Below are 26,423 nucleotides of genomic sequence, written 5' to 3'. Positions count from 1 at the left end.
TATTTTTCCTCCTTTTGTTCCTTGCTTCCTGCCAGTCGTTTGCAGCTGTGTGTGTGTGTAACATGCTAACGCTATGTGTCCCCACTTTGTGACCTCATCTCCTAATGTCAAACAGCAGAAGGCGCTGTTTACAGGTCACATGACAAACACGGCTACGGCAGCTCTGCTACTGGACATGCTACTAAACATACATGGCATGAGGCAAACGAAAGTGTGATAGGGATAATTGTGACATGATGATGAATGAATGTAATCTAGCATGTTAACACTCTTACCTCGTTAAGCTGTCCAATCAGATTACAGAATAAAGAAGAAGCGGAGATGGGACGGTTAGGAGTTATCAGTGACAGCCAGCAGCTTGTTAGTCATTCCTATTAATATTCTAACTACCCAGGCATCAATAGTCAAACATATAATGTTAATAATGAACACATTTGTATCCATGACAACAATAATAATCATCATCATTACTATGACACACACAAACACACTTGGCGGATTCTACACACAAGTTGCCAGCAACTCTGTGCAAATGGAGGGTGAAAATACTTTGTGTGTGTGTGTGTGTGTGTGTGTGTGTGTGTGTGTGTGTGTGTGTGTGTGTGTGTGTGTATAATGCATGAGCCCTGGGGAGGTAAACTGCTGGTAGGCAAAGCATGCACACACTCTGCCTCACGTACACGCACAAGCACACACACACACAAACACACACACACACACACACACACACACACACACACACACACACACACACACACACACACACACACACACACACACACACACACACACACGCACACACTCACTTCATACTCCTCTTTAAAGCCGTAACCCTCAGCACACTTCATCTGCGTGATGTGCTGCAAAAGGTCGGCCACCCGGATGGCGGGGTGCAGCTGGGCCGTGTGGTAGGGTGGCGGCTCGCGGTCTGGGTCGCGCTGTTTGAAGTGGTTCTGGACCAGGCTGCTGGTCTCGCTGGTCATGGTGTGGCTGTCATCTGGAGGAGGACAAGAGCAGCGCATCGTCAACGTGACAGCAGCCGCCAAGACTGGATTTTGTGGGCATTCGAGTCCACATCATGACAACATCTGGTCCACACACAACACATGACCACACACACACATTACATGATATCAGGTCACATGACTGCAGAGCAAATGATGGCCATGCACTCTTTTCACACTGCTGGTAATCAATATTTTGTCACAATTTTAGTATTTGTACTGGTCTAGATTGAGTACTGAACCAGATTACTAACATTCTGGATTCAGTACCGAGTCCAACCCTATTATTGATGCAGTTACGGTACTCAATCCAATACTGGTCTAGATCCACCACGAAACCAAATCTAAGACTGGTGTAGACACATTTCTGAAATGATTCACTACTGGCCCAGAACTAATCCATTATGGGTCCAGATGGAGTACTGGAACAAATTGATTACAACTCAGATCCAGTAATGAACCAACTTCTATACTGTTTCAGATTAAGTACTGAATTAATTAATTACTAATCTAGATTCCGTACTGAATTTAAATCCAATACGGCTCCAGATCCAGCACTGAACCAAATCCAACACTTATATATGAACCAAAGAAATAGTGGTCCAGATGTATTAAAATACAAAACGGTTTTAGATTGGTAACTGAAATAGATTCATTATTGTTCCAGATCCAATCCATTAAAATCCAGATCCAATAGTGAACCAAAGCAAACACTGTTCAGAATTAGAATCAGCTTTATTGGCCAAGTATGTTTAACACATATGAATTAGACTTGGTTGACTGTGCTCCCTTTGTTTAATGCAGATCAAATACGAACCAAATTGATAGTGGTTCAGATGGATTCCGAAAACAATTTCCAAACGGTTTCAAATTGGTTATTGAAATAGATGAATTATTGGTCCAGATCCAATCCGTTACAATCCAGATCCAATACTGAACCAAATTCAACACTGTTCCAGATCAAATATGAACCACATTAATAGTGGTTCAGATCTATTACCAAACCAATTTCAAAACCGTTTTAGATTGATTATTGAACATTTTTTACTACCAGTCAAGATTAAGTAGTGAACCAGATCCACGATGGTACATATCAAGTACTAAAATAAATAAAATGGAACTGGTCCTGGTCCCAATAAACTGCAGTGTGAAAAGAGGAGAGTTCGGAGTCCTGGAAGCAGACAAACCTCTGTGACCTTTGACCTTTGAGCCATCCAGGACTCAGAAACCTGTCACTAAGCTCTCTCTGTGTGCTCTCATTGGCTGCACTGCTTTGACTGACACATCAGAAACTAGCCCAAAAACCACCCGACCAATCATGGCAAAGGGGCGAGGTGTGGCAAGGAGATGAGGGTGGCGGCTTGTGATGCAGGAGACGACAACAACAACAACTGTGACCAATGAGAGGGCAGGTGGGAGGAATCTGGATTGTGATGTCACAGTGTCACCACGGGGTCATCGTCAAGACGACATCACAGAGGGTGGTGGGCGTGGCTCCATGCGCTGAGGTGACAGCCTCCCACCCAACCCCAGCAGAACCCTCCCACCCCTTAGCCCCAAATTTATCAACTTACCATTAATGGGCACTTTACAGAGAACGATTGAGGAGGAGAAGAAGAAGAGAGGAGACAGGGTTTAAGCAACAACTCTAGCTGGAGCACTAAAGCTAAGCTAGTGCTAACACAAAGCTAGCATGAATCCAACAAAAGGCAACGTCCTGTCATTTTGACCTTGGCAATTCATGCCAAGCTAATCGAGCTAACATTATGCTGGCTAACTGAAGCTTTTTTTGTTGAGAACAAAGCAACTTTAACAACAGCATTCGTTGATTCTGACAGTTAGCGTTTGACTTAGCATCATAGCTTTTAGTTAAATTCTAACTAATTCAAGCAAAAGTACTTCCTGCTGTTTCAGTGTTAAATTCTGACTGACAGCTCAGTCTTTCCGCAACTTTTCCCCCAGCCGTTTGACCCCCTCCCCGTCCACGTGACCGTGTTGTGTCCATGCAGAGGCCAGAGGTCACAGACAGATGCGACGTCAACACGCGGGAATGTTGTAGATGCGGGATGGAGTGACGCCCACCGTTCTTTACAGTAATAAATAACCAAAATATATAATATCACAAAAATCAACAAACATTTCCAACAAAAGTAAAATCAACATAAATATTAAGTAAAAAATAATAATTAATCATTATCGATGGAGGGTTGAATCCAGTCTAAAGAACCAAAAAGCAGCCGAACAAAAAGCAAGCAGGGATGGATGGAAGCCATAATACCACCACTTCCTGTCTGTCTCACCTGTCTGCTACTTCTTGTCCCACCCACCCATATCCTGTCTGCCTCACCTGGCTAGTTCCTATCTGTCTCACCTATCCGCTTCCTGTCTGCCCTGTTTTTTCAGGTGTGTTTGCTTCCTGTCCTACAAAAGGAGACAGCAAATCAGAAGTCTCACCCAGAATGGCGGTCGGCACAAACTCGTCTGCCGTCGGGGTGGCATCAAGCAGCACGGAGAGACGCAACAAAGACAGACAGGAAGTAGAAAGGGGAGGCAGATAGGAGGTGTGTTGCAGTAAGTACCGATGAAGTATAGTAGCAATTAAAATACATTATAAAGTCTATCATTTATTGGTTATACTCGATGTTAAAAGGTCCCCTATTATACCAAATGGATTATTTAATGATGGTATAAAAGTCAAACGTGTCCCTAGAGCCTGTTTATGAGCACCATAGGAGAGAAAAATCTTTCATCTCCCAAACTTTTTAGAGAACAGGCGGTTGCTTTAACGTTCCAGCTTCTTGAGGATAAAGCTCATTCCTCAGGCTTCACTACACGTCTTAAAATAAAGCTTGGAGCCAACTATCCGCCAGTCAGCGACAGACTTGGGAGTTGTAAGTTACATTTTAGTTTTTCTTAGGTGAAAAACCTTTGTGAAGTGCGTGGCGACCCCCCCTTTACAAAATCTCCCCAAACCTGTCCCAATTATTTGTGCTATGTTTGTGGTGCAAAACCTTTTTGTCTCACGATTATAATTTTTATATTATTAACATTTTATGATTCATAACCAGTCCCCACGTTCTCAAAATCTTCTCAAACCAGCCCCAATCGTTTGTGCTGCAAAAAGTTTGTTTTAACTATTATAGGTTTTATGTTTTTTAAAGTTGTATTCGGCTGGTTATGAATCATGAAACGTTAACATAACTATAATAGTTACATTATTATTTTTGCAGCTCTAACCAGCACAAACGTTGAACAAACGACTGGGCCCGATTTGGGGATATTTTGACATGGTTGGTTGGGCTGCTTATGAATAATAACACATTAATAACATAAAAAAAACATAAAACATTAATAACATAAAAACTATAAAACGTTATTAACATAAAAACTATAATGGTAAATAAAATAAATGATAAATGGGTTGTACTTGTATAGTGCTTTTCTACCTTCAAGGTACTCAAAGCGCTTTGACACTACTTCCACATTTACCCATTCACACACACATTCACACACTGATGGAGGGAGCTGCCATGCAAGGCGCTAACCAGCACCCATCAGGAGCAAGGGTGAAGTGTCTTGCTCAGGACACAACGGACATGACGAGGTTGGTACTAGGTGGGGATTGAACCAGGGAATGTAGCACAAACGGTTTGGGAAGATTTTGACAAGGTGGGGAGACTGGTTATGAATCATACTACATTAATAAAATGAAAATTCTACTAGCTATACATTTTTTTTTAGCACAAACCATAACACACTTAGCCCAAATAATTGGAACAAGTTTGGGGAGATTTTCACATAGTTGGGGCTGGTTATGAATAATAACACGTTAATTACCCATTAATAACATAAAAACCATAATATGTTAACATTAAAACTATAGTTAGACCAAATATTTTGCAGCACTAACGTTTGGGACCGGTTTGAGGACACTTTGACAAGGTGGTGGGCACTGGTTATGAATCATAAAATGTTTATAACATTAAAATATTATAGTTAGACGAGCATTCTTTTTCAGCAAAAACGTAGCACTAATAATTGGACCAAAGTTGGGGAGATTTTGTAATAGTTTGGGGCTGGTTATGAATAGTAACACAATAAATACATGTTAATAACATGAAAACCATAACACTTTGACATAAAAACTAAATTGTTGGAGCACAAACCAGCACAAACATAGCACATACGATTGGGGCAGGTTTGGGGAGATTTTGACAACGTGGGAGGGCTGGTTATAAATAAGAAAAAAATCATAAAACGTTAATTATGGTTAAGAATAATAGTGGTTATGAATAATAACAGGTTAATTACCCGATAACATAAAAAAATAAAAAAGGTTAAAATAAAAACTATAATAGTTAGACCAAAAATTGTTGCAGCACAAACGATTGGGAAAAGTTTGGGGTGATTTTGACAAGGTGGGGGGACTGGGGTGTGCAACTGTACATAGGTCAGTGACTGGGCTAACCTAGAATAATGTGAGCACTGTAGCTAACATATCTATGCTAATGTTTGTGTCCTCCTGTCCCATTCCTTAATGTTACGTCGTTGTATATGATATACATTCGAGTTATTACGTTGTGTACTAAGTGCAGAGTTACAGTGTGTATGTAAAAAGTGGATAAAATCCTTGTGTTGAATGTTTTTATTATCTGGCTATTAAAACAACGTGAGTTGTGTGGTCCTCTGTATATTTTATTGTTTAATTCTATTTTTTAATGTGTTTTTTTTAGATTCTTTTAATTCAATTACTTTTTATTGTTTCTTTGTATTTGAAGCACTCTGGAAACAGTTCTGTTGTAAAAGGGGAACTGCACTTTTTTGGGAACTTTGCCTATCGTTCGCAATCATTACGAAAGACAAAAAGACAAAATATATATTTTTTGCTTTCTCACATATAAAAATCATCTCGTTCTCGGTGGCTAGCAATGCAGCTAATGGGAGCAATTAATTCTACCGCTAAATCACTTTAAAAATGCATTCAAAAACTGTCACCAACACTTGATTTACGTTTCGTAACCTGTATTAATAACCAAACTGTTGCGACATTGTTATCATAGGAGCGAACACTGAGGAACTCTTTCTAGCAGCGTAGGAACACGTCGGCGTGCTTTGCTATTAGCCGTAAAAGCTAACTACGGCAAGAGATAAGCTAGCTTCTACAACAACACGAAACGCATTTAAGTTTATAATGCACAACACTGCGATACAAGCCCAATCTGTACTGACTGAAAAACAGTACAGTATCTGTAAAGTATTAGCACATATTTCATCTTTTGTTTGTACACAGCTAAGCTAACTAGACAGTGTATGTACTGTAGTTGTAATAACGCGCATGGCGTGCTGCGTGTATCATGGTTGATATTAAAGTGTGACTCACTTGATGGACAGTGTTCGTCTGGTCCAGCTGGCCAGGGACGTTTCCTGTGGATTTTGGGTAGCAATCCATTTATGTCGAAATTGCTTGGCTCCAAGTTCCATACTTATACCGTCAAAATAACATTCATCCCCCTCTCCCGGCTTCCGTCTGCTCCAACTTCTCACTCTTCCTTCATGCTCGCTTCTATAAGCAGCAGTATATTCAGCTTTAAAAGTACAAGGTTGGAATGTCAGGGCATTCAATCGATTGCAACTGAACTGTTTGGTTTGTCTTAGAAGACGTTTCGCCTCTCATCCGAATAGGCTTCATGAGTTTGTGCTCATGAACTTGTAAAATCCAAAACCAGTGAAGTTGGCACGTTGTGTAAATCGTAAATAAAAACAGAATACAATGATTTGCAAATCCTTTTCAACTTATATTCAATTGAATGGACTGCAAAGACAAGATATTTAATGTTCGAAATGAGAAACTTCATTTTTTTTTGCTAATAATCATTAACTTAGGATTTAATGGCAGCAACACATTGCAAAAAAAATGGCACAGGGGCATTTTTACTACTGTATTACAGTAGTATTACAATATCCTTTTAACAACAGTCAGTAAACGTTTGGGAACTGAGGAGACCAATTTTTTAAGCATTACAGGTGGAATTATTTCCCATTCTTGCTTGATGTACAGCTTAAGTTGTTCAACAGTCCGAGGTCTCCGTTGTGGTATTTTAGGCTTCATATCGCGCCACACATTTTCAATGGAAGACAGGTCTGGTCTACAGGCAGGCCAGTCTAGTACACCGTTGTTGCTTTTACAATGAAGCCACGCTGTTGTAACACGTGGCTTGGCATTGTCTTGCTGAAATAAGCAGGGGCGTCCATGGTAACGTTGCTTGGATGACAACATATGTTGCTCCAAAACCTGTATGTACCTTTCAGCATTAATGGCGCCTTCACAGATGTGTAAGTTACCCATGCCTTGGGCATTAATACACCCCCATACCATCACAGATGCTGGCTTTTGAACTTTGAGCCTAAAACAATCCGGATGGTTCTTTTCCTCTTTGTTCCAGAGGAAACAATGTCCACAGTTTTCAAAAACAATTTGTAATGTGGACTCATCAGACCACAGAACACTTTTCCACTTCACATAAGTCCATCTTAGATGAGCTCGGGCCCAGCAAAGCCAGTGGCGTTTCTGGGTGTTGTTGATAATTGGCTTTCACTTTGCATAGTAGAGTTTTAACTTGCACTTACAGATGTAGCGACCAACTGTAGTTACTGAAAGGGGTTTTCTGAAGTGTTCCTGAGCCCATGTGGTGATATCCTTTACACACTGATGTTTTTGATGCAGTGCCGCCTCAGGGATCGAAGGTCACGGGCATTGCCGCTTACGTGCAGTGATTTCTCCAGGTTATCTGAACCTTTTGATGATATTACTGACCGCAGATAGTGAAATCCCTAAATTCCTTGCAATAGCTCGTTGAGAAATGTTCTTAAACTGTTCGACAATTTGCTCACGCATTTGTTCACAAAATGGTGACCCTCGCCCCATCCTTGTTTGTGAATGACTAAGCATTTCATGGAAGCTGCTTTGATATTCAATCATGGCACCCACCTGTTCCCAATTTGCCTGTTCACCTGTGGGATGTTCCAAATAAGTGTTTGATGAGCATTCCTAAACTTTGTTTCTTTGAAACATGTTGCAGGCATCAAATTCCAAATGAGCTAATATTTGCAAAAAATAACAAAGTTTTCCAGTTCAAATGTTAAGTATCTTGTCTTTGCAGTATATTCAATTGAATATACGTTGAAAAGTATTTGCAAATTATTGTATTCTGTTTTTATTTACAATTTACACAACGTGCCAACTTCACTGGTTTTGGGTTTTGTAGATTGGTCAGACCTCTTCTAGTGGCTGGTGCATCTTTCATGTGCGTATCATCTTTAAAATCGTAAAAAAAAGAGACGTGTGTTCTTGTCTCTCATAATGATTGTGAATGATAGGCAATATTCCAAAAAAAGTGCAGTTCCCCTTTAATAGTGCTAGATGTATGAAGGTGTTTGGATTGGATTGGCTTGTGGACAAACTGAGCCAATTAGCATTAAAGTTACAAACACATAAAACAGCATGTTCACAGTAGACCTGACTAAAAGCAAGGTCTTAGGGTTTTTATATTTGAATTCCAGCATCAAGGCAAACCCTTTTGTGGGATCTGAGACTTTTGTAAAATTTTAGAAACTAGTATAATATGGGACCTTTAAACTGTACTTCCTTGTTATGCAGCATTAGTGCTACAAGACACTGGTTGTTTAAGTACAGTCACATGACCAGTGAATCATGCGGTTACCTGGATAATACGACTTCGGAATGGTGCTGCTGTTTGTCTTCATGGTGAAGGACGACGCAGACGACACTGCTGCACACACACACACCACTATTAGAACAAAAATCCTCGCCATCAGGTGAAGTATGTGTGTATTTGCATGCACTCACAGTGTCCGTTCAGAGTGTGACTGTGTGTGTCCACCATTGTGTGCTGTGAATTGTTGACCATCAGAGTCATTTCCTGTCTGGAGCTCAGAGTTTCCTTCCTTTTCTTTGTCAGCTTCCTGTTGAGACAAAAATCACTAAATACATTTGAAATGTATCTACCCATCTTTATCTATCTACAGTCGTGGTCAAAAGTTTACATACACTTGTAAAGAACATAATGTCATGCTGTCTTGAGTTTCCAATAATTTCATCTGACATCACATGGACAAAGATAAGACCTTCTGGAGGAAAGTTCTGTGGTTAGATGAAACACAACTTGAGCTGTTTGGCACAATACCCAGCAATATGCTTGGAGGAGAAAAGGTGAGGCCTTTAATCCTAGGAACACCAATCCTACCGTCAAGCATGGTGGTGGTATTATTATGCTCTGGGCCTGTTTTGCTGCCAATGGAACTGGTGCTTTACAGAGAGTAAATGAGATAATGAAAAAGGAGGTTTACCTCTAAATTCTTCAGTACAACCTAAAATCATCAGCCCGGAGGTTGGGTCTTGGGCGCAGTTGGGTGTTCCAACAGGACAATGACCCCAAACACACGTCAAAAGTGGTAAAGGAATGGCTAAATCAGGCTACAATTAAGGTTTTAGAATGGCGTTCCCAAAGTCCTGACTTAAATGTGTGGACAATGCTGAAGAAACAAGTCCATGTCAGAAGACCAACCAATTTAGCTGAACTGCACCAATTTTGTCAAGAGAGGTGGTCAAAAATTCAACCAGAAGCTTGCCAGAAGCTTGTGGATGGCTACCAAAAGCGCCTTATTGCAGTGAAACTTGCCAAGGGACATGTAACCAAATATTAACATTGCTGTATGTATACTTTTGACGCAGCAGATTTGGTCACATTTTCAGTAGACCCATAATAAATTCATAAAATAACCAAACTTCATGAATGTTTTTTGTGACCAACAAGTATGTGCTCCAATCACTCTATCACAAAAAAATAAGAGTTGTAGAAATTATTGGAAACTCATGACAGTCATGACATTATGTTCTTTACAAGTGTTTGTCAACTTTTGACCACAACTGTATATGTACCAGCTCTATGTAAAAGCTTCTTTCATGTTCACTTTAAAAGCATCTGGTATTTTTCCCTTTCTATTCAGAGTGTACATATAAAACCAACCATTTGTCCGATTTGCTGAGATACACAGACACAGACACAGACACACACACACACACACACACACACACACACACACACACACACACATACACGCACACGCACACACGCACACACACAGATTGACCCTGACCTGAAAATGTAAGAGGTAAAAATCATATATATAAATAAGTATGAAAACTGGCTTTTAAAATGAAAAGACCTGTGTGAGTGTGTGCGTGCGCTCCCTGAGGCGAGCGGCTGGCCCCCTCCCCCTCATGTCTTCTTGCTGTGCGCTTGAGTCACATGTAAAATCCTTTTCCTTCTTTTTCTCGGTAAAAAGCACAACTACAACCAGGAATAATAAAAAATAAAAATACATATTTCTAAACACATACATGCTCACAGTGTGAACACCGTTATTAGTAGGGGTGCACAAAAAAATCAATGTAATTTTCTATTTTTATTTTTTTTATTAAGAATACATTTAAAAAAATATGTTTTTAGGCCATCTCCATGCAACCAGAATACGTTTTTCTAACCAGTAACTAATAATTATTATACAAAGTAATACATTGCAAGAATCGGTTTGAATCGAGGATCGATTTTGAATTGCATTATCACCCTAGAAAAAACAAACAAAAGAGGTTGAATTGTTTCGGTGCGCAAAGATTCACATCCCTAATTATTATCACGTTTGGCATTTGAGTACACCCCTCACTTTCACATCCAGTAACCATTGTTATTCCAATATGTATTCCCAAGGGACTCTACAAAGAAACTTGGACATGCTTTAGAGTAGTCAGTGTACAGCTTGTATAGAAGTATAGATTTACAACTGAACATTCAGTCATTCTTGTCTAAATAGCTAGCAGAGAAAGTAAAGATAATTGTATGATTGCATCTTGCAATCAAGCATGGTGGTGGTAGCGTCATGTTCTGGTCCTGCACGAGTGCTCCCGGCACTGGAGAGCTGCGGTTCAATTGGGGGAAAACACAAATTCCAATCTGTTAACTGTGAGGTGTACTCACTTGTGTTGGCAGCTAATTAGACAATAATGGTTTTGTGCTGACTCATTTACAGTGAGTAACAAAGCTGCTATACAAGCTGTACGCTGACTTCTCTTAAGCATATCCGTTAGTATTGACTTTTGAGAGACTAAAATGTGAGCGGTGTGCTGACGTTTGTGAGATACTGTATTGTTTATTAGCATTTTTCTTCCTGTTGTTCTTCCAGCAGTGTTGCCCTCAGGTGAAAAGACCTTTTCACACACAATTGTGTCCTAAACAACATGACGGCAGCTCGGAGGGTTTCGTGCACGCAACAATGATTGTGATGCTAAATGTTCTTTAAAAAGCTTATTGGCTGAAGGCTTGCTGTCACTTTATGTTTGATTATAATCTTTGCAGGCAATCAACACACTTCTTTTTATTTATTTTTTACATGAACTAACTTTGTTTTTGTCTTCTCTTGGTCTCACGATGGTGGACCCATGTCTCCCACTAAAGGCGACTTCTAACGAGTTGTGACTTCCTGTTGCGCTGCTTTAATGAGTCGCACGGCTGCCTGGTCCCAGAGTGGAAATCAAACGCGCCCCATCAACATTAAACTCTCATTAGAGACAAGTGAGCGGCTCACTGCTGAGATCAGCCTACACGCACGCACACACTCAGATACACGCACACGCACACGCACGCGCGCACACACACACACACACACACACACACACACACACACACACACACACACACACACACATAGTAGCCTGAAGCAATTCTGCTTTAGGCTACAAAAAAAGGGAGAGTAAAATGCTCTTTCATCTAAATTTCTGTCTCATCTTTGACGATCGACAAACACACAAGCTTTTCTTTGCATGCTAAAATGTGTGTGCGTGTCCCTGGTGGGGAGTTGTGTGTTTTATGTTGGAGAATAAAGTGGGTCCACACAGTTTAATGGTGATTACTGATCCATGATTCATCCTCTGTCTGTGTTTGCGCGTGTGTGTGTGTGTGTGTGTGTGTGTGTGTGTGTGTGTGTGTGTGTGTGTGTCATGTTCCATGCAGTGTTTGCTGCCATTCACAGCAGCTAGTTAGCTGGACATTGATTGACAGCCGGCTTTCAGACACAGACTCATTAGCGGTGGGGCCCGCCCGCCGGTTAGCCCCGCCCACGCCGCATGGTTTCCTACCGTTTCTTCATGAGCAGGATAACTCCGAGGAAGATGATGATGAAGAGCAGGACGCCTGCCATGGCGCCGGCGATCTTCACTGTGTGGTCAGATTGTTTCTCCTGATCCGGTTCTGGTTTCCTAGTGGCGGCGCCTGAACGGTTGCAAATCAACATTTGTTAAGATCCATCCATCCATTTTCTACTGCTTATTCCCTTCGGGGTTGCGGGGGGCGCTGGAGCCTATCTCAGCTACAATCGGGCGGAAGGCGGGTACACCCTGGACAAGTCGCCACCTCATCGCAGGGCCAACACAGACAGACAGACAACATTCACACTCAAATTCACACACTAGGGCCAATTTAGTGTTGCCAATCAACCTATCCCCAGGTGCATGTCTTTGGAGGTGGGAGGAAGCCAGAGTACCCGGAGGGAACCCACGCAGATGACGTACAAAAATTAATATGTTGTATATTGAATAAATATGATGTGGTAGTTCATTAACACACATGTGAAACTCCACAAATCTGAATATCTGGCTAAAGTCAATTTATGTCAGCAATTCAAGTTTAAATGTAAAACTAATATGTGATATAAACTCAATATTACATGCAAAGTGAGATATGTCCAGCTTTTATTTCTGTGATCTATGATCATGGCTTACAGTTTTTGAAAACCCCAAATTTTCAATTCAAATTTTTCCTAAGCTGTAGGCCATTTTCATCAAATTTATATCAAAAGAAGGCTTGAATGATCTTGAGTTGCATGTCATATATCAGTTTCACCCTGGAAATGTAATTGCTGGAATAAATTAACTTTGTAAAACATTCCAATTATTTGAGTTTCACCTGTAATGGTTACAATCAGATGTTTGCTAAGATAATTAAGTTCTCAGAACTACAGATCAACCAATATGTTTTTTTTCAGGGCCGATTCGATACAGATTATTAGTAGTCAAAGAGCGATATTTGGAGCCGATATTAATTTGTAGTAAAAGTTATTTAAACATGAATAATACACATCAGGAAAATGTTTTAAGGTGCCATAAGAGTGGAAAAACAAGTAGCCTCTATATTGAAGCTATTATCATATACAGCTGATTAAGGACTCCAAAAGACTTCCAAAGTTGGCGGATAAAATTATTTGATCAAAATAGTATCAATCTCACTGAGATTCCCGAGCCAGATTGAGAGATAATGAGGAAGCCAGTCACATGATCGCGTGACGTCACGCTATGAACCATCAACAACAATGCTAATCAAGCAGACTTTGTGGCAATGATTACTTTGTAAAAATTATGATCCAGGACCTTATATTTTTGAGCCTGAACACAAAGAGCATGAGCAATAAGATTTAGAAGCCGAGTGATGGATGCAGTTTCATTGTGACACTAGCATCCACAGCATTTCTAGGTGCTAAACATACAAACTAACAATAACAAACCAAAATAAAACGAACACTTACTAAACAATTTCCACTCTTGCTGGTATGCCGACCGACGGGATGCTCACATAATTCTGTTTGGATGAAGAATTCATCGCAATCCTCAATTGCTAGCTATTTATTTACGATTTGAAATGCATAAAAAAAGCCAAGCACATGTGTTCTTGACTTACGTAAGGATTGTGAATGATAAACAGCACATCTCTTTCCAATGTTTACATATTTCCAGTATGACTGATCTGATACTATGGTCAGAGTGCAGAAGCGCTACTACCGTGACATAGAACCACCGAAAATAGCCGCAAGTATTCGGAACGGAATATTCAAAATGGCTGACTAAATTTGTTGCATTTTCTTATGTTTAAATGGTGTTTTCACATACCTTGTGGATTGTAAATACAATGGTTTAATGGATTCAATGAAACGCAAATAAGCTTATTAAGTCAATTTGTTTTTCCACTCTACTGGTAATTTAACATAATTTTTTTAGTAAACGTCAGACCAGTAGCGACATAATGTTTAATGCAGCTCTAATATTGTGGTTGATTTTGCACCAAACAACATCAGGGGATTTCACAAACACCTCTATTACATGTATCTAATGCTGCGGGTCAGAGGAGCATCATTATTCTGGGAAAATTGGTAAAAAAATATGGGATTTCTCTACATGGGTGAACACCATGATGAAAGCACTGAGCAGACTGGAGAAGAATTCTCACTAGAATTTAAATAAATGCCAAAACTTATTTGGGAATAATTATTAACAAGGATAATAATTGTATTCTTGAAAGACTAATTAAAAAAATTGGCTCCAGCAAAAAGGGAACTTTTCTCATGCCGGGCGGGCAAAAGGGCTGGTGCTTGTTTCTACAGGTATCATATGTGTGTATATTGTGTCTGCTGACATAGTTCTGTTGTACCAATACCGAAATACGTCAGAAATCAGCACAGATAATTGGCCTGGCCGATAATCGACTGATCCCTAATCAGAGCAGAACATGAACATGACGGAGGCGGAGTCAGAAGGTGGGCAAGGATGGAGGCGGAGTCAGGAGCTGCCAAGAATGTAGACTACTAGTGTTGCTTCACGTTGTCATGATGAAAGCGAACAGAACAAAGTGACTTGACCACCGGAGGTCACTGCTCACTTCCTGTGTGTTGTTACCATGACAGCACAGGCTCCCCTTGCTCGCTCATTAGTACACTAATTAACTCACAGCAGCAAACTACGGCCAGCATCTTTCTTTTCTAAACGCTAATGATAGAGAATTGAAAGATTGCTTATTGCTGAGAAAAAGTCCCGGACAGAAACTATTTCATGTTGGTCTAAAGTGGTCTAGAAAAATATGTTTTCCACTTCCTGTTTGTCTCTTTCAAGGTCATCTTGACTATTGACTGCCTCACTTAATCATCAAACACACACACACACACACACACACACACACACACACACACACACACACACACACACACACACACACACACACACACAGAGTGTAGAAAAGATGTTTGTACATAAAAGTGAAGCTTCAGGGCTTCAGCCACTCACACTGAGTGGGAGTTGTGTGTGTTTACACATTTGTGTGTGTGTGTGTGTGTGTGTGTGTGTGTGTGTGTGTGTGTGTGTGTGTGTGTGTAAGACGGTAGTTAAATAGTTTCCTTCAGGCTTTAAATATTTAAATGTAATTTTCTGTAGGCTGTAAATGTGTGTGCACCGCACCTGTTCCGCTATCTGTTGTAAATGAATGCAACACACACACACACACACACACACACACACACACACACACACACACACACACACACACACACACACACACACACACACACACACACACACACACACACACACACACACACACACACACACACACACACACACACACACACACACACACACACACACACACACACACACACACACACTGTATATTTGCACTAATGCGATTGATTGATGACAAACACTCCCTTTCAAAATAAAAGGCCACTTGGAATGCAGGGATGTCAGAGGGAGGGGGAAAAGACGTAAGGAGAAACTGTGGCATCTGACCTGCGAGCTGCTTGTCGCCAGCCGCAGGGGCGAGGCCGGCGTGTGGCGTGCTGAGCTGCGTGCTGATGATAGCAGCTGATCATCCAGCATGGAGCATGCAGAGAGTCAGCAGAAATGTTAGGAACATGCAGCATTGTCCTACCCCCTCTTGTAAACCCTTCCTGTTGGTGGCGCCCCCATCAGCCTGGGTGGTGGTAACGCACCTCCGATTGTGGCGCTTATCAAGCAGTTTTTAATACAAAAAAGAGGAACCCCCCTCCCAACCAGGCTGATGCGGCATGGCCACGTTAGGTCCTGAAAGAGACATGTTATCTTCACACATTAGTAATCAAACCAGAGGAAAGAGGAGCAGCATGTTAGCATGTTGACACATTAGCATATTAGCATGTTACAGAGAAGAAGAACAGACAACAGCGTACTCTCAATGTAGTTTGAACCACACATTCAACCCACCAAAGAGACATGGTTGGCTCCTATAGTGTGACTGACAGGTGTCAAGGGAGGGGCTGAGCCAATCAGCTTCCAGTGTCATTAAGCTATACAACTGTGCACCAATAAAAACTGATTAAAGTCACAATAGTCAACTGCTGTGTGTGTGTGTTGTCTGCTGGATGTCCATCAAGGGAGAGATCACACTTTTTAGCTTGTTTAGCTCGTCTGCTCAATGTCTCCCTGGACATCCATTGAGTTCCAGTCATTAGCGTTGTGTTAGTGTAGCATCCGTGTAAGTGTGTGTGTGTGTGTGTGTGCGTGTGTGTGTGTGTGTGTCTCTGGGTGTACGAAAGGACAAGCGAAGGACACTTGAACATTTGTCTTTGTCCCATATAGACTAGCTGGTGACAAGCTAGCTATCGAGCTGCAAACGTAGTTAATAAACGATGGATTTGTTTAGCTGTTTCAAAGGATCCGCCCACTTATTATTCTTAGTTCCGCCCCTTTGTCACACAAACAACAAAATCAAATAGGTTTTACATTCAGGTTTTCAAAATAAAATACAGCACTGCATTACCTTTGGTGGCCACACGGACGCAGTCAATCTTTGTCTCCTGTGAGAGAGAAGTGCACACAAACACACACGCACACACACACACACAGGTTGTAAACAGAATGGACAGAAGGAAAATGGCTGTGTCTCAGCCCGTGGCATTTAACAGCCAACACACACAGACGCGCGCGCACACACACACAGGGAGTGTGTGCAAAGTGAGATGGAACATCTTGTGTCTTTCTGGTTTTAACAAACAGACGACAAATTAACCACAAGAGCTTATGAATATTCATGCACACACACACATTCGCTACGGCAGCGTGTGGTGGCGCGCGTGTGTGTCTGCGGTGTGGTGACAGTGAAAAGCTCTCCTGTCGCTGCATTATTCAACACACACACATACACACACACACACACACACACACCAATTAAACCTCCAAGCGTCAATAATTAACACACAACACAATAACATCTTGCAGCAGCGAACAATTATCTGTTTCACACACACGCTGTAGGCGCTGCTGTCCTTTAAAAAATGTGTCTGTGTTCTTGTTTTAATGTCTCCGTGAGGGCTAGATAGGGTCAAAGTTCAAACTTAAGGCTCATGTACATACTAAAAATGTGCATTTGTGTTTGTACTCACTCCGTTAGCACTGCTGACGGCCTGATAGTAGATGGCATAACTCTTGTGAGGCAGCAGAGGAGCGTTCCAGAAGCCACCGTAAGTCCCGTTGTCACCTGAACATCACATCATCATCCTAATCGTCATCATCAGACTGACTTGCGTGAAAATTGTGCGTGTGTGAACGCTGTTTGCGTCAACAAATTTGTAAGAACCTTCACGCTTGGCTGTGATTGCTTGTTGGGCACAAACCACTCACCGACACAAAATGGCGCCGGCGTCCTAAGCTGGCTGACGGGCAACTCCGCACTGAAATAGTACTGCGAGTTTAGCAGCGTGGCATTCTGGAAGTGGATCGGCACAGGGTAGCAGCGTAAGATCTCTGCAGTACCCCTTCTTTGCCTGCGGGGGCGCTCTTCCTCCACCACCACCTGGTATTTACTACACACAAAAACACACACAGCACAATAGCATTAGCAGCAAACTCATTAGCTACATGCTACCCTGTTGTCATTAAAAGTCAAATTGTTGCAAAAAATTATTTTTTGAACAAGGTTTTGCACTCAAATAACACACACACACACACACACGCACTGAAATATTGAGCAGCATCAATCTTACGCTTTATTAAGTTTTCATGAGCAAAACATGAAAGATTTAAAGATAACATGTTGACATCTTGAAAGTGTCACTGTAAATGTTTCTATTATTTTATTATAATCATGATGACATCACTGCATGAGCTGTCTCATCAACACACAGACATTAGCATAAATGATTAAACCTGGTCTGTTTACAAGCCGTCATCTGATTGGCTGCTTTGCTAACACTGCACTTCCTGTTTGTACTGCAAGTGGAGTTGGTCTGCTGTTTAAGTGTGTGTGTGTGTGATGTTGCACACAATGTGATATTTGTGTGATTATTTTTAACATAGCTTTTGTTTCCTTTGACATGCCAGCGTGTCGCCTTTGGGCACGCTTGCACACGCCAGCTCGTATAAGACGGCAGTACAAAAGGTGCCGCCGCGGGCGACCTGCCGCTGTAATCAGATTACTGTCACACATACACAAGAGGAGTCGTATGTTAGTGGGCGGAGGAACAATGTTTGTGTGAGCGTGGGCGTGCACGTCACCTGACGGGGGCGCCGCGGCTCCGCGCAGGTCTGAGCAGGACGGTGACGGTGGACTCGGTCTGGTTGAGAGGAGACTGCATCTCGTAGGCGGGCATCACAGGAGCTGAGGAGCAAAAAGACATGGTAACTCGCTTGTAGGCGGTGCACTCTTATTTTGAAAAGAACTCCCTCTACAAGGTCTGTGAATCTTTGGGCACCACCTAATTCGGTTTGATTCTTGGGAGTAACAATTAGATTCAGAATCGATTCAACATTATTACTTTTTTAATAAAATTGGGTGCCAGTTCTATGATAAACTATATTCCTCCATAAAGTAAATAAACAGCTCTGATACATTTCTATATTACCGATTCTTAAAAGAAAACTGGTTTTGTTTAATAAAACCCACAGAAGATATGGGCCTCTACATCAACAATACGATTTGCCTGAGTGGCTAGACAGGATAAATTAAAAAAGATGTATTGAAAAAATAAAAAAATCGATTTTTGTGAATCAATTAAGAATCATTACAAATAAGAATCGCGATTCATTTGAAAATCGATTTTTTTAGACACCCCTCGTCCCTACCTTGGATCTTGGTGGTGAACTGAGTGACGGCCGGCGGCCCAAAGCCTTTGACGGTGGACGCTCTTATTGTAAAGGAGTAAGTAGAGCCCGGGAAGAGGCCGGTGAAGACATGACTTGTCTCATTGGCCTCTTTAAGCACCTTCCCGCTCTGGTTTGTCAGGTCCAAGTCCGAATCGAAGGAACTCAGGGCTTTGAAGGAGATCTGGCAGGAAGTAGGACCATATAAAGATGTTACTTTCGGCATTACCTTTCATTGATTGACAAATGTATGGACGTTACCGACCTCGTAGTGCCGGATGCGACCGTACGTGTGCACCGGTTCTGACCAGCTCACACTGATGTGCTGCTCGTAGGTGCTGCCCACAATGGACTCCAATGGAACTGCTCCGGGAACTGTGAGCAGCAATAACACTAGCATGGTTAGCAGTGTGGGCTCAGACTCTCAAATGTATTAAAATGTGCGATGCAACATTTTGAGCTAACATGTTGGCTAGTTCAGCCGCAGGTGACTGGTTTGTGGCCTATGAGGTGCATTCAACAGTATAATATATTCAGCATTAGCCACGCATCCACACAAGCATAAAGCAATGCTAGTTAGCTAGCTTGGAAAAAACATTTATTAGTGTTTCGTACCGTCCTCGTCTGTCAGCACCAGCAGCTCCTCGCTCTCTTTGCGTCCTTCGGGGTTACTAAGGACAAGTTTCATGCTAACGTTTGTGAATGGCGGCAGGTTTCGCACAGTGTGCTGTGGCGGGACGCCTCGTGAGTCGTATGCCACTTCCTCTAGCACTTCCTCCTTTGCCGGATCTCTGCGTGACAACAAATGGGAGGCAGGGTTATCGTAGCCGCACTCATCCACAAGCTGGTTGTTCTTCTTATTCGCTTACCTGGCAGAAGCCCCTGCAGGCCTGTAGCGGTACTGCACTGTTAGGTTGTAGCTGTGACAGCGGGTCACACTGTAGCCGAAAGATTCCCATTGGAGCGTCACCTCTTTGGCGCGCACATCCACCACTTGGAGGTGACGTGGGCCGTGCATCGGGTCTAAAACACACATTTGTTGTTTGTTAACCACACAATACTTTGAAATTGGTAAAACAATTAGGTCTGTCAAATGATCACATTAATTGCAATGTATTATTTATAGCCATATTTAGCGCGTTACACTTTTTAATCGCGTTACTCTCATTTTTAATCTGTGACATTACTATCTCTGGATGCAAGTTCCCTCGCCTATATCTTATGCTAGACTGACAGCAATAACCCAACCGTTTTGTAGCACAATGATAATAGATAGCCATGACAAAAAATAGGTCTCACTCTGTCACTAGACTTGGCCAGGTGAAGCGTGATTTTAGCGGCCTTCATCTTGGTTAAATAAAGTTTAAAACAGGATATAATGTTGCACACATTGATGTACAGGTACGAAACAGCTGTGATTCACAAAACCAACATTTCCTGCATTTGTGGGAATTTTTTTTATAAAGTTCTAAATATATGAAAGAAATATTGTGACGTTTTTTTCCATATTGCCAAGCTTTATTTGATGTTATTTCATCACTTTATTTTGTGTTGATAAATAATGATATTTTCTAACATACAGCACTGTGATTGATGGCTCAGTTTGACGTATTTTATCTAAAGCAATATGTTCAACATTTAATACTCAAAAAAGTGTTCTTAAAAGTGTTTTTGATGCATTAATGTAAGTAATTTATTTGAACCCGAAGTTTTATTTTAGTAAATGGCTAAGACTGCATCTGTTCAAGTCTGTTAAAACTAAGGATTTTTATAAAGCCATTTCTTTGGTTATATATCTTTATCTTTTGATCTGCCAGAATAATGTAAATAATTTAAATTAAAATACCTCAAGTTGGGGGCTTTTCTCAGCATTTTATTATGTGAAATCAAAAAAGATTAATTAGCATACAGATTATAATCAATCTGTCTTTTTATAATCGCTTGATAGCACTAAAAACAGTGAGGTAAAATGAATTTAAAAACACGAAATATTGGTTTAAAGGGTTCATATTTGGATTTTTTCTACATTTAAAGCATTTCCTTGTGGTCTACATAACATGTAATGGTGGTTCTTTGGTCAAAATTCTGCATAGATTATATTTTACGGCTCGTCTTCAAGCCGCTTTCTGCACTGTTTTGTGGGCGGTCTTATTTAGGTGGCTCCACATTGACTGCGTCTTCTCCCTTTCATCGTTGTTGTAGTTTTTAGCGCTTCCATAGTGATTCTACTGACAGATATAAGTTCTAACTATACTCTACTTTGTAATAGAAATGGCAACAAGGGAGGATGCATGTGCATGTATGAGCCAGTCTGCCCAATAAGAGGATAGAAAAAAAAGAAGGAGCTTACTGACTACAACGCAGACAACAATGGAGGACTCGTGCAAAGCACTTTGGGTAAACTAATACCATACATGTTCGAAATAAATTCAAACCATAATACCAGATATCCGCAAGACGTCACAGGTTGTGCAAATTCCAAACAGCTCGTTTGGAGGAAGTATGAAGGAAGGCAGGATTGTTTTACAAAAATCTACACCATGCCTCCACGGTTTGATTTCAAATGTTCAGAAATTATTCAGAACCCAAATACACAAAAACAGGTACCAATAGGTAAGAAAAGTTGGTGTTGTTTTTTAAGGAAAAAAAAAAAAAAATGTTTGCACCTCACACAACGTCAATAATTAATCAGATTGTTATATCTAAGAAATATTAAGAATTAATAAATCACAGACTTAAATAAAATACACATGACCTTATGACCTTAGACCCATAAGGTAGTCAACATTACAAATTGTTATTCAAGGTAATGTGGCATATCAAACAATAATTCTAACATATTTAACATTACAAGTTCTACTTTTAGTGTAGAACTTGTGTTTTGACCCTCAAAGGTTTCCGTTGTCAGGAGCACAGGGGACTCTGGAAGCTAGCTGGCGACACAATTTAACAAACACACATAAAATGTTTTTAAATGTTTCAAACATGCTTTAAAATAGCAAAATGCACTCCTGATTTGTTCCATTACATTTACAACTAACATGATTTAAAGGGGAACATTATCACCAGACCTATGTAAGCGTCAATATATACCTTGATGTTGCAGAAAAAAGACCATATATTTTTTTAACCAATTTCCGAACTCTAAATGGGTGAATTTTGGCGAATTAAACGCCTTTCTAATATTCGCTCTCGGTGTGATGTCACATCGGGAAGCAATCCGCCATTTTCTCAAACACAGAGTCAAATCAGCTCTGTTATTTTTCGTTTTTTCGACTGTTTTCCGTACCTTGGAGACATCATGCCTCGTCGGTGTGTTGTCGGAGGGTGTAACAACACGAACAGGGACGGATTCAAGTTGCACCAGTGGCCCAAAGATGCGAAAGTGGCAAGAAATTGGACGTTTGTTCCGCACACTTTACCGACGAAAGCTATGCTACGACAGAGATGGCAAGAATGTGTGGATATCCTGCGACACTCAAAGCAGATGCATTTCCAACGATAAAGTCAAAGAAATTTGCCGCCAGACCCCCATTGAATCTGCCGGAGTGTGTGAGCAATTCAGGGATAAAGGACCTCGGTAGCACGGCAAGCAATGGCAGCAGTTTGTTCCCGCAGACGGGCGAGCTAAACCCCCTATCGACCCTAGCTTCCCTGGCCTGCTGACATCAACTCCAAAACTGGACAGATCAGCTTTCAGGAAAAGAGCGCGGATGAGGGTATGTCTACAGAATATATTAAGTGATGAAAATTGGGCTGTCTGCACTCTCAAAGTGCATGTTGTTGCCAAATGTATTTCATATGCTGTAAACCTAGTTCATAGTTGTTAGTTTCCTTTAATGCCAAACAAACACATACCAATCGTTGGTTAGAAGGCGATCGCCAAATTCGTTCTCGCTTTCTCCCGTGTCGCTGGCTGTCGTGTCGTTTTCGTCGGTTTCGCTTGCATACGGTTCAAACCGATATGGCTCAATAGCTTCAGTTTCTTCTTCAATTTCGTTTTCGCTACCTGCCTCCACACTACAACCATCCGTTTCAATACATTCGTAATCTGTTGAATCGCTTAAGCCGCTGAAATCCGAGTCTGAATCCGAGTTAGTGTTGCTATAGCTTGCTGTTCTTTCCGTCATGTTTGTTTGTGTTGGCTTCACTATGTGACGTCACAGGAAAATGGACGGGTGTTTATAACGATGGTTAAAATCAGGCACTTTGAAGCTTTTTTTAGGGATATTGCGTGATAGGTAAAATTTTGAAAAAAACTTCGAAAAATATAATAAGCCACTGGGAACTGATTTTTAATGGTTTTAACCATTCTGAAATTGTGATAATGTTCCCCTTTAAAAGAGCTATTTGAGTGCAAATGAGAAACTGTTTTAAGATACAGATGAATGGTAGACAGTCAGTGACAGGACAACCCGTTGCAATGTATCCTGGGAATTTTAGTATAAAAAACATGTGCTTCATATGGACACTGAATGGCCTGTTTAGACATGAAAATAGATTTACCGCTTAAAAAAGTAAGTAGTACGTAAATTACACTTTCAGTGCTTATCAAAATTAGAAAACAATGTGATAAAAATAATATTGATGATATACATTTTAATTATATCTTTAAAATATCAACGGTGGTATCCTTGGAGGTGCTATGATTAAATACTACCATGATGAAGATGATGTCCTGAATGAACAAGCTTCTCATATGAAATACAAGATTAAAGCTTCCTGCTGAACAGCACACAAGCCCGCACGCACGCACACACACACACACACACACGCGCACGCACACACACACACACACACACACACACACACACACACACACACACACACACACACACACACACACACACACACACACACACACACACACACACACACACACACACACACACACACACACACACACACACACACACACACACACACACACACACACACACACACACAAGGGTCGTAGTTGAAGATGACAGACAGTGATCCACATATAGAGGAATGATTGATGAGAGCAGGAAACCCCAATTTCTTCTCGAAATCCACTTGGTGTGTGTGTGTGTGTGGGGGGGGGAGCTTTCTCAGGTGTTTTGCTGTTGATGAACAATAGATTTCCTGTTCTCAGTTGCCTTCTTGACACCCCCTACACACACTCGCACACACACACATACGCACACGCACGCACACACACACACCTAGTGCACAATGGAAGCACTTGTGAGTTTCTCCACAGCGATTGCATGATGAAAGAGAATTTGAGCTTAACCTCCAACACGCACATGCACACACGTGCGCGCGCACACACACACACACACACACACACACACACACACACACACACACACACACACACACACACGCACAAGGTGGGAACAAAGGGGTCGGAGGTCAAGGAGAAGGAGTGCGGCAGGGATTGCAGTGGATCCTATTACCCATAATCCCTGAGGGGGCTGGGGGGGAAAGTGAACGCAATCTCATAAATTCTGACTATTCCACCCCTGCCATCCCATAATTTTGGCCTGACATTTAAATCAGACGCTGAGGGAGTAAAAAAAAAAAAAGAAAAAGCTCCCAGCTGATGATGTCATCAGGTACTTTTTTGCCCAACTCTCAAAGTGTTGGATGCCCTCACTTCCTGTTGGCGACTTTGTGCATGCGTGTGTGTGCCACAGCTGTGTGTCTTTTGTGTCAAAAGAGGACGTCTCTTCCTCCATGAGTGAGGGTCTCGCCAAGCTAATTAGCTTCCTATTCACTCCTCTTTGCAGCTGCTAGCACGTCACCCCATCATCATCATCATCATCACCGCCATCGTGTTGCGAGAGCTGCTGGCTGACTTGATGGCGCTCTAGAAAGACTTATGAGAGGACACATGCTAATGCTAACCCTGCTAATAGGCCCAGACACCTTTCTTCACAGACCTATTCTTAGATTATTTTCAGGATATTTTTTGGTCATCTTATTTTTAACTACACAACTTTAGAGCAGCTTTTCTGGCCATTACTGTTGTACACAGGAAATACACAGAAAAATCACATGTATTTGCAACTCTTTCAGTCCAGCTTTGTGAGTGGTGTGAAATGCTGCATATATAGGTGACCAAAAAACACATAAAAAGACAGAGTATTTTGAGAGAGAAGACCATTCATATGCTTTAAGTTGCAAGCAAAAATTTGAGTTACAAGCATCCCCGCTATTAGTTCATACTTGCCAACCCTCCTGGATTTTCCGGGAGACTCCCGAAATTCAGCGCCTCTCCCGAAAACCTCCCGGGACAAATTTTCTCCCGAAATTCAGGCGGACCTGAGTGACGTGTCGACAGCCTGTTTTCACGTCCGCTTTCCCACAATATAGACAGCGAGCCTGCCCAATCACGTTATAACTGTAGAATGATCGAGGGCGAGTTCTTGGTTTCTTATGTGGGTTTATTGTTAGACAGTTTCATTAACGTCCTACCAGCGCGGCAACAACACACAACTACAGCAGTCATGTTTTCGTCTACCGTAAAGCAGTTCGTCTGCCGTAAACAGCAATGTTGTGACACTCTTAAACAGGACAATACTGCCATCTACTGTACATGCATATGTGACAATGACATCTAGGGCTTTTAGAGAGTGCAGTGCACAACTGCGCACACAACGAGGAGACGAAGCAGAATGCATCATCAGATAGGGTGTTCAGCATGGTTAGAAAAATAGTGACAGAGAATAGAACAAGGATGGACAATTCAACCCTTAACTCAACAATGACTAGATGAGTGTTATGTGTAAATAAATAACCACTGAAATTCAAGTATTTCTCTTATTTATATATATATATATATATATATAGCTAGAATTCGCTGAATGTCAAGTATTTCTTATATATATATATATATATATATATATATATATATATATATATATATATGAAATACTTGACTTGGTGAATTCTAGCTGTAAATATACTCCTCCCCTCTTAACCACGCCCCCCCAACACCCCCTCCCTCCCCCGACACCTCCCGAAATCGGAGGTCTCAAGGTTGGCAAGTATGTATTAGTTGGAGTAGCGAATGTTACAGTGAACCTGTAAGAATAGCCCATAACATCTGGCCTTACTCGCTATCGTTAGCTTATAGCTAGAGATGGACATAGTTTTGTTTTCCAACCAACAAAATCATCGAAAACATGACAGAGCATGTCGCTAGCTAACTTAGCAAAGCAATTTGAGCGTAGCACTGCAAGACTGCACCACACTGAAGCAAAAAGATGCAACCAAGGATGTTAAAATAATATCTAAACAGCAGGCATTTATCCAAGAGTATATGGAAAAACTGCTGATGGTGTGTTTGACGAAATAGCAGCTCAAACAAGATACCGTAGATGGAAATACTGTACATTATTATTACATTACTTCATAAAGCTAATGTATTGGTTTTTAAT

The 26,423-nt window shown here is 41.2% G+C and overlaps 1 protein-coding gene across 5 annotated transcripts in view; it reads right to left on the bottom strand.

Annotated features, from left to right (window-relative positions):
- Positions 1 to 26,423, bottom strand: part of LOC133609599 (receptor-type tyrosine-protein phosphatase mu-like) — a 98,520-nt gene that overhangs the window by 9,872 nt on the left and 62,225 nt on the right. For 2 of the 5 annotated variants that reach the window (XM_061965332.2, XM_061965333.2), the window contains exons 10-23: positions 19,884 to 20,037; positions 19,630 to 19,805; positions 19,280 to 19,389; positions 18,997 to 19,198; positions 18,430 to 18,532; positions 17,557 to 17,738; positions 17,319 to 17,413; positions 16,697 to 16,733; positions 15,688 to 15,762; positions 12,217 to 12,349; positions 8,872 to 8,987; positions 8,726 to 8,794; positions 3,459 to 3,485; positions 807 to 997 (exon numbers count right to left, since the gene is read on the bottom strand). In XM_061965332.2, the coding sequence (XP_061821316.1) occupies positions 807 to 997; positions 3,459 to 3,485; positions 8,726 to 8,794; positions 8,872 to 8,987; positions 12,217 to 12,349; positions 15,688 to 15,762; positions 16,697 to 16,733; positions 17,319 to 17,413; positions 17,557 to 17,738; positions 18,430 to 18,532; positions 18,997 to 19,198; positions 19,280 to 19,389; positions 19,630 to 19,805; positions 19,884 to 20,037 (1,670 nt within the window). The remainder of the gene's footprint in view (positions 1 to 806; positions 998 to 3,458; positions 3,486 to 8,725; positions 8,795 to 8,871; positions 8,988 to 12,216; positions 12,350 to 15,687; positions 15,763 to 16,696; positions 16,734 to 17,318; positions 17,414 to 17,556; positions 17,739 to 18,429; positions 18,533 to 18,996; positions 19,199 to 19,279; positions 19,390 to 19,629; positions 19,806 to 19,883; positions 20,038 to 26,423) is intronic. The other 3 variants (XM_061965338.2, XM_061965334.2, XM_061965336.2) reach the window with 3 other exon arrangements.

Source organism: Nerophis lumbriciformis, linkage group LG07, assembly GCF_033978685.3.
Source record: "Nerophis lumbriciformis linkage group LG07, RoL_Nlum_v2.1, whole genome shotgun sequence".
Classification (NCBI taxonomy): domain Eukaryota; kingdom Metazoa; phylum Chordata; class Actinopteri; order Syngnathiformes; family Syngnathidae; genus Nerophis; species Nerophis lumbriciformis.
Note: the sequence above shows the minus strand (reverse complement) of the source record. Positions and strands in the feature narration are given on the sequence as shown.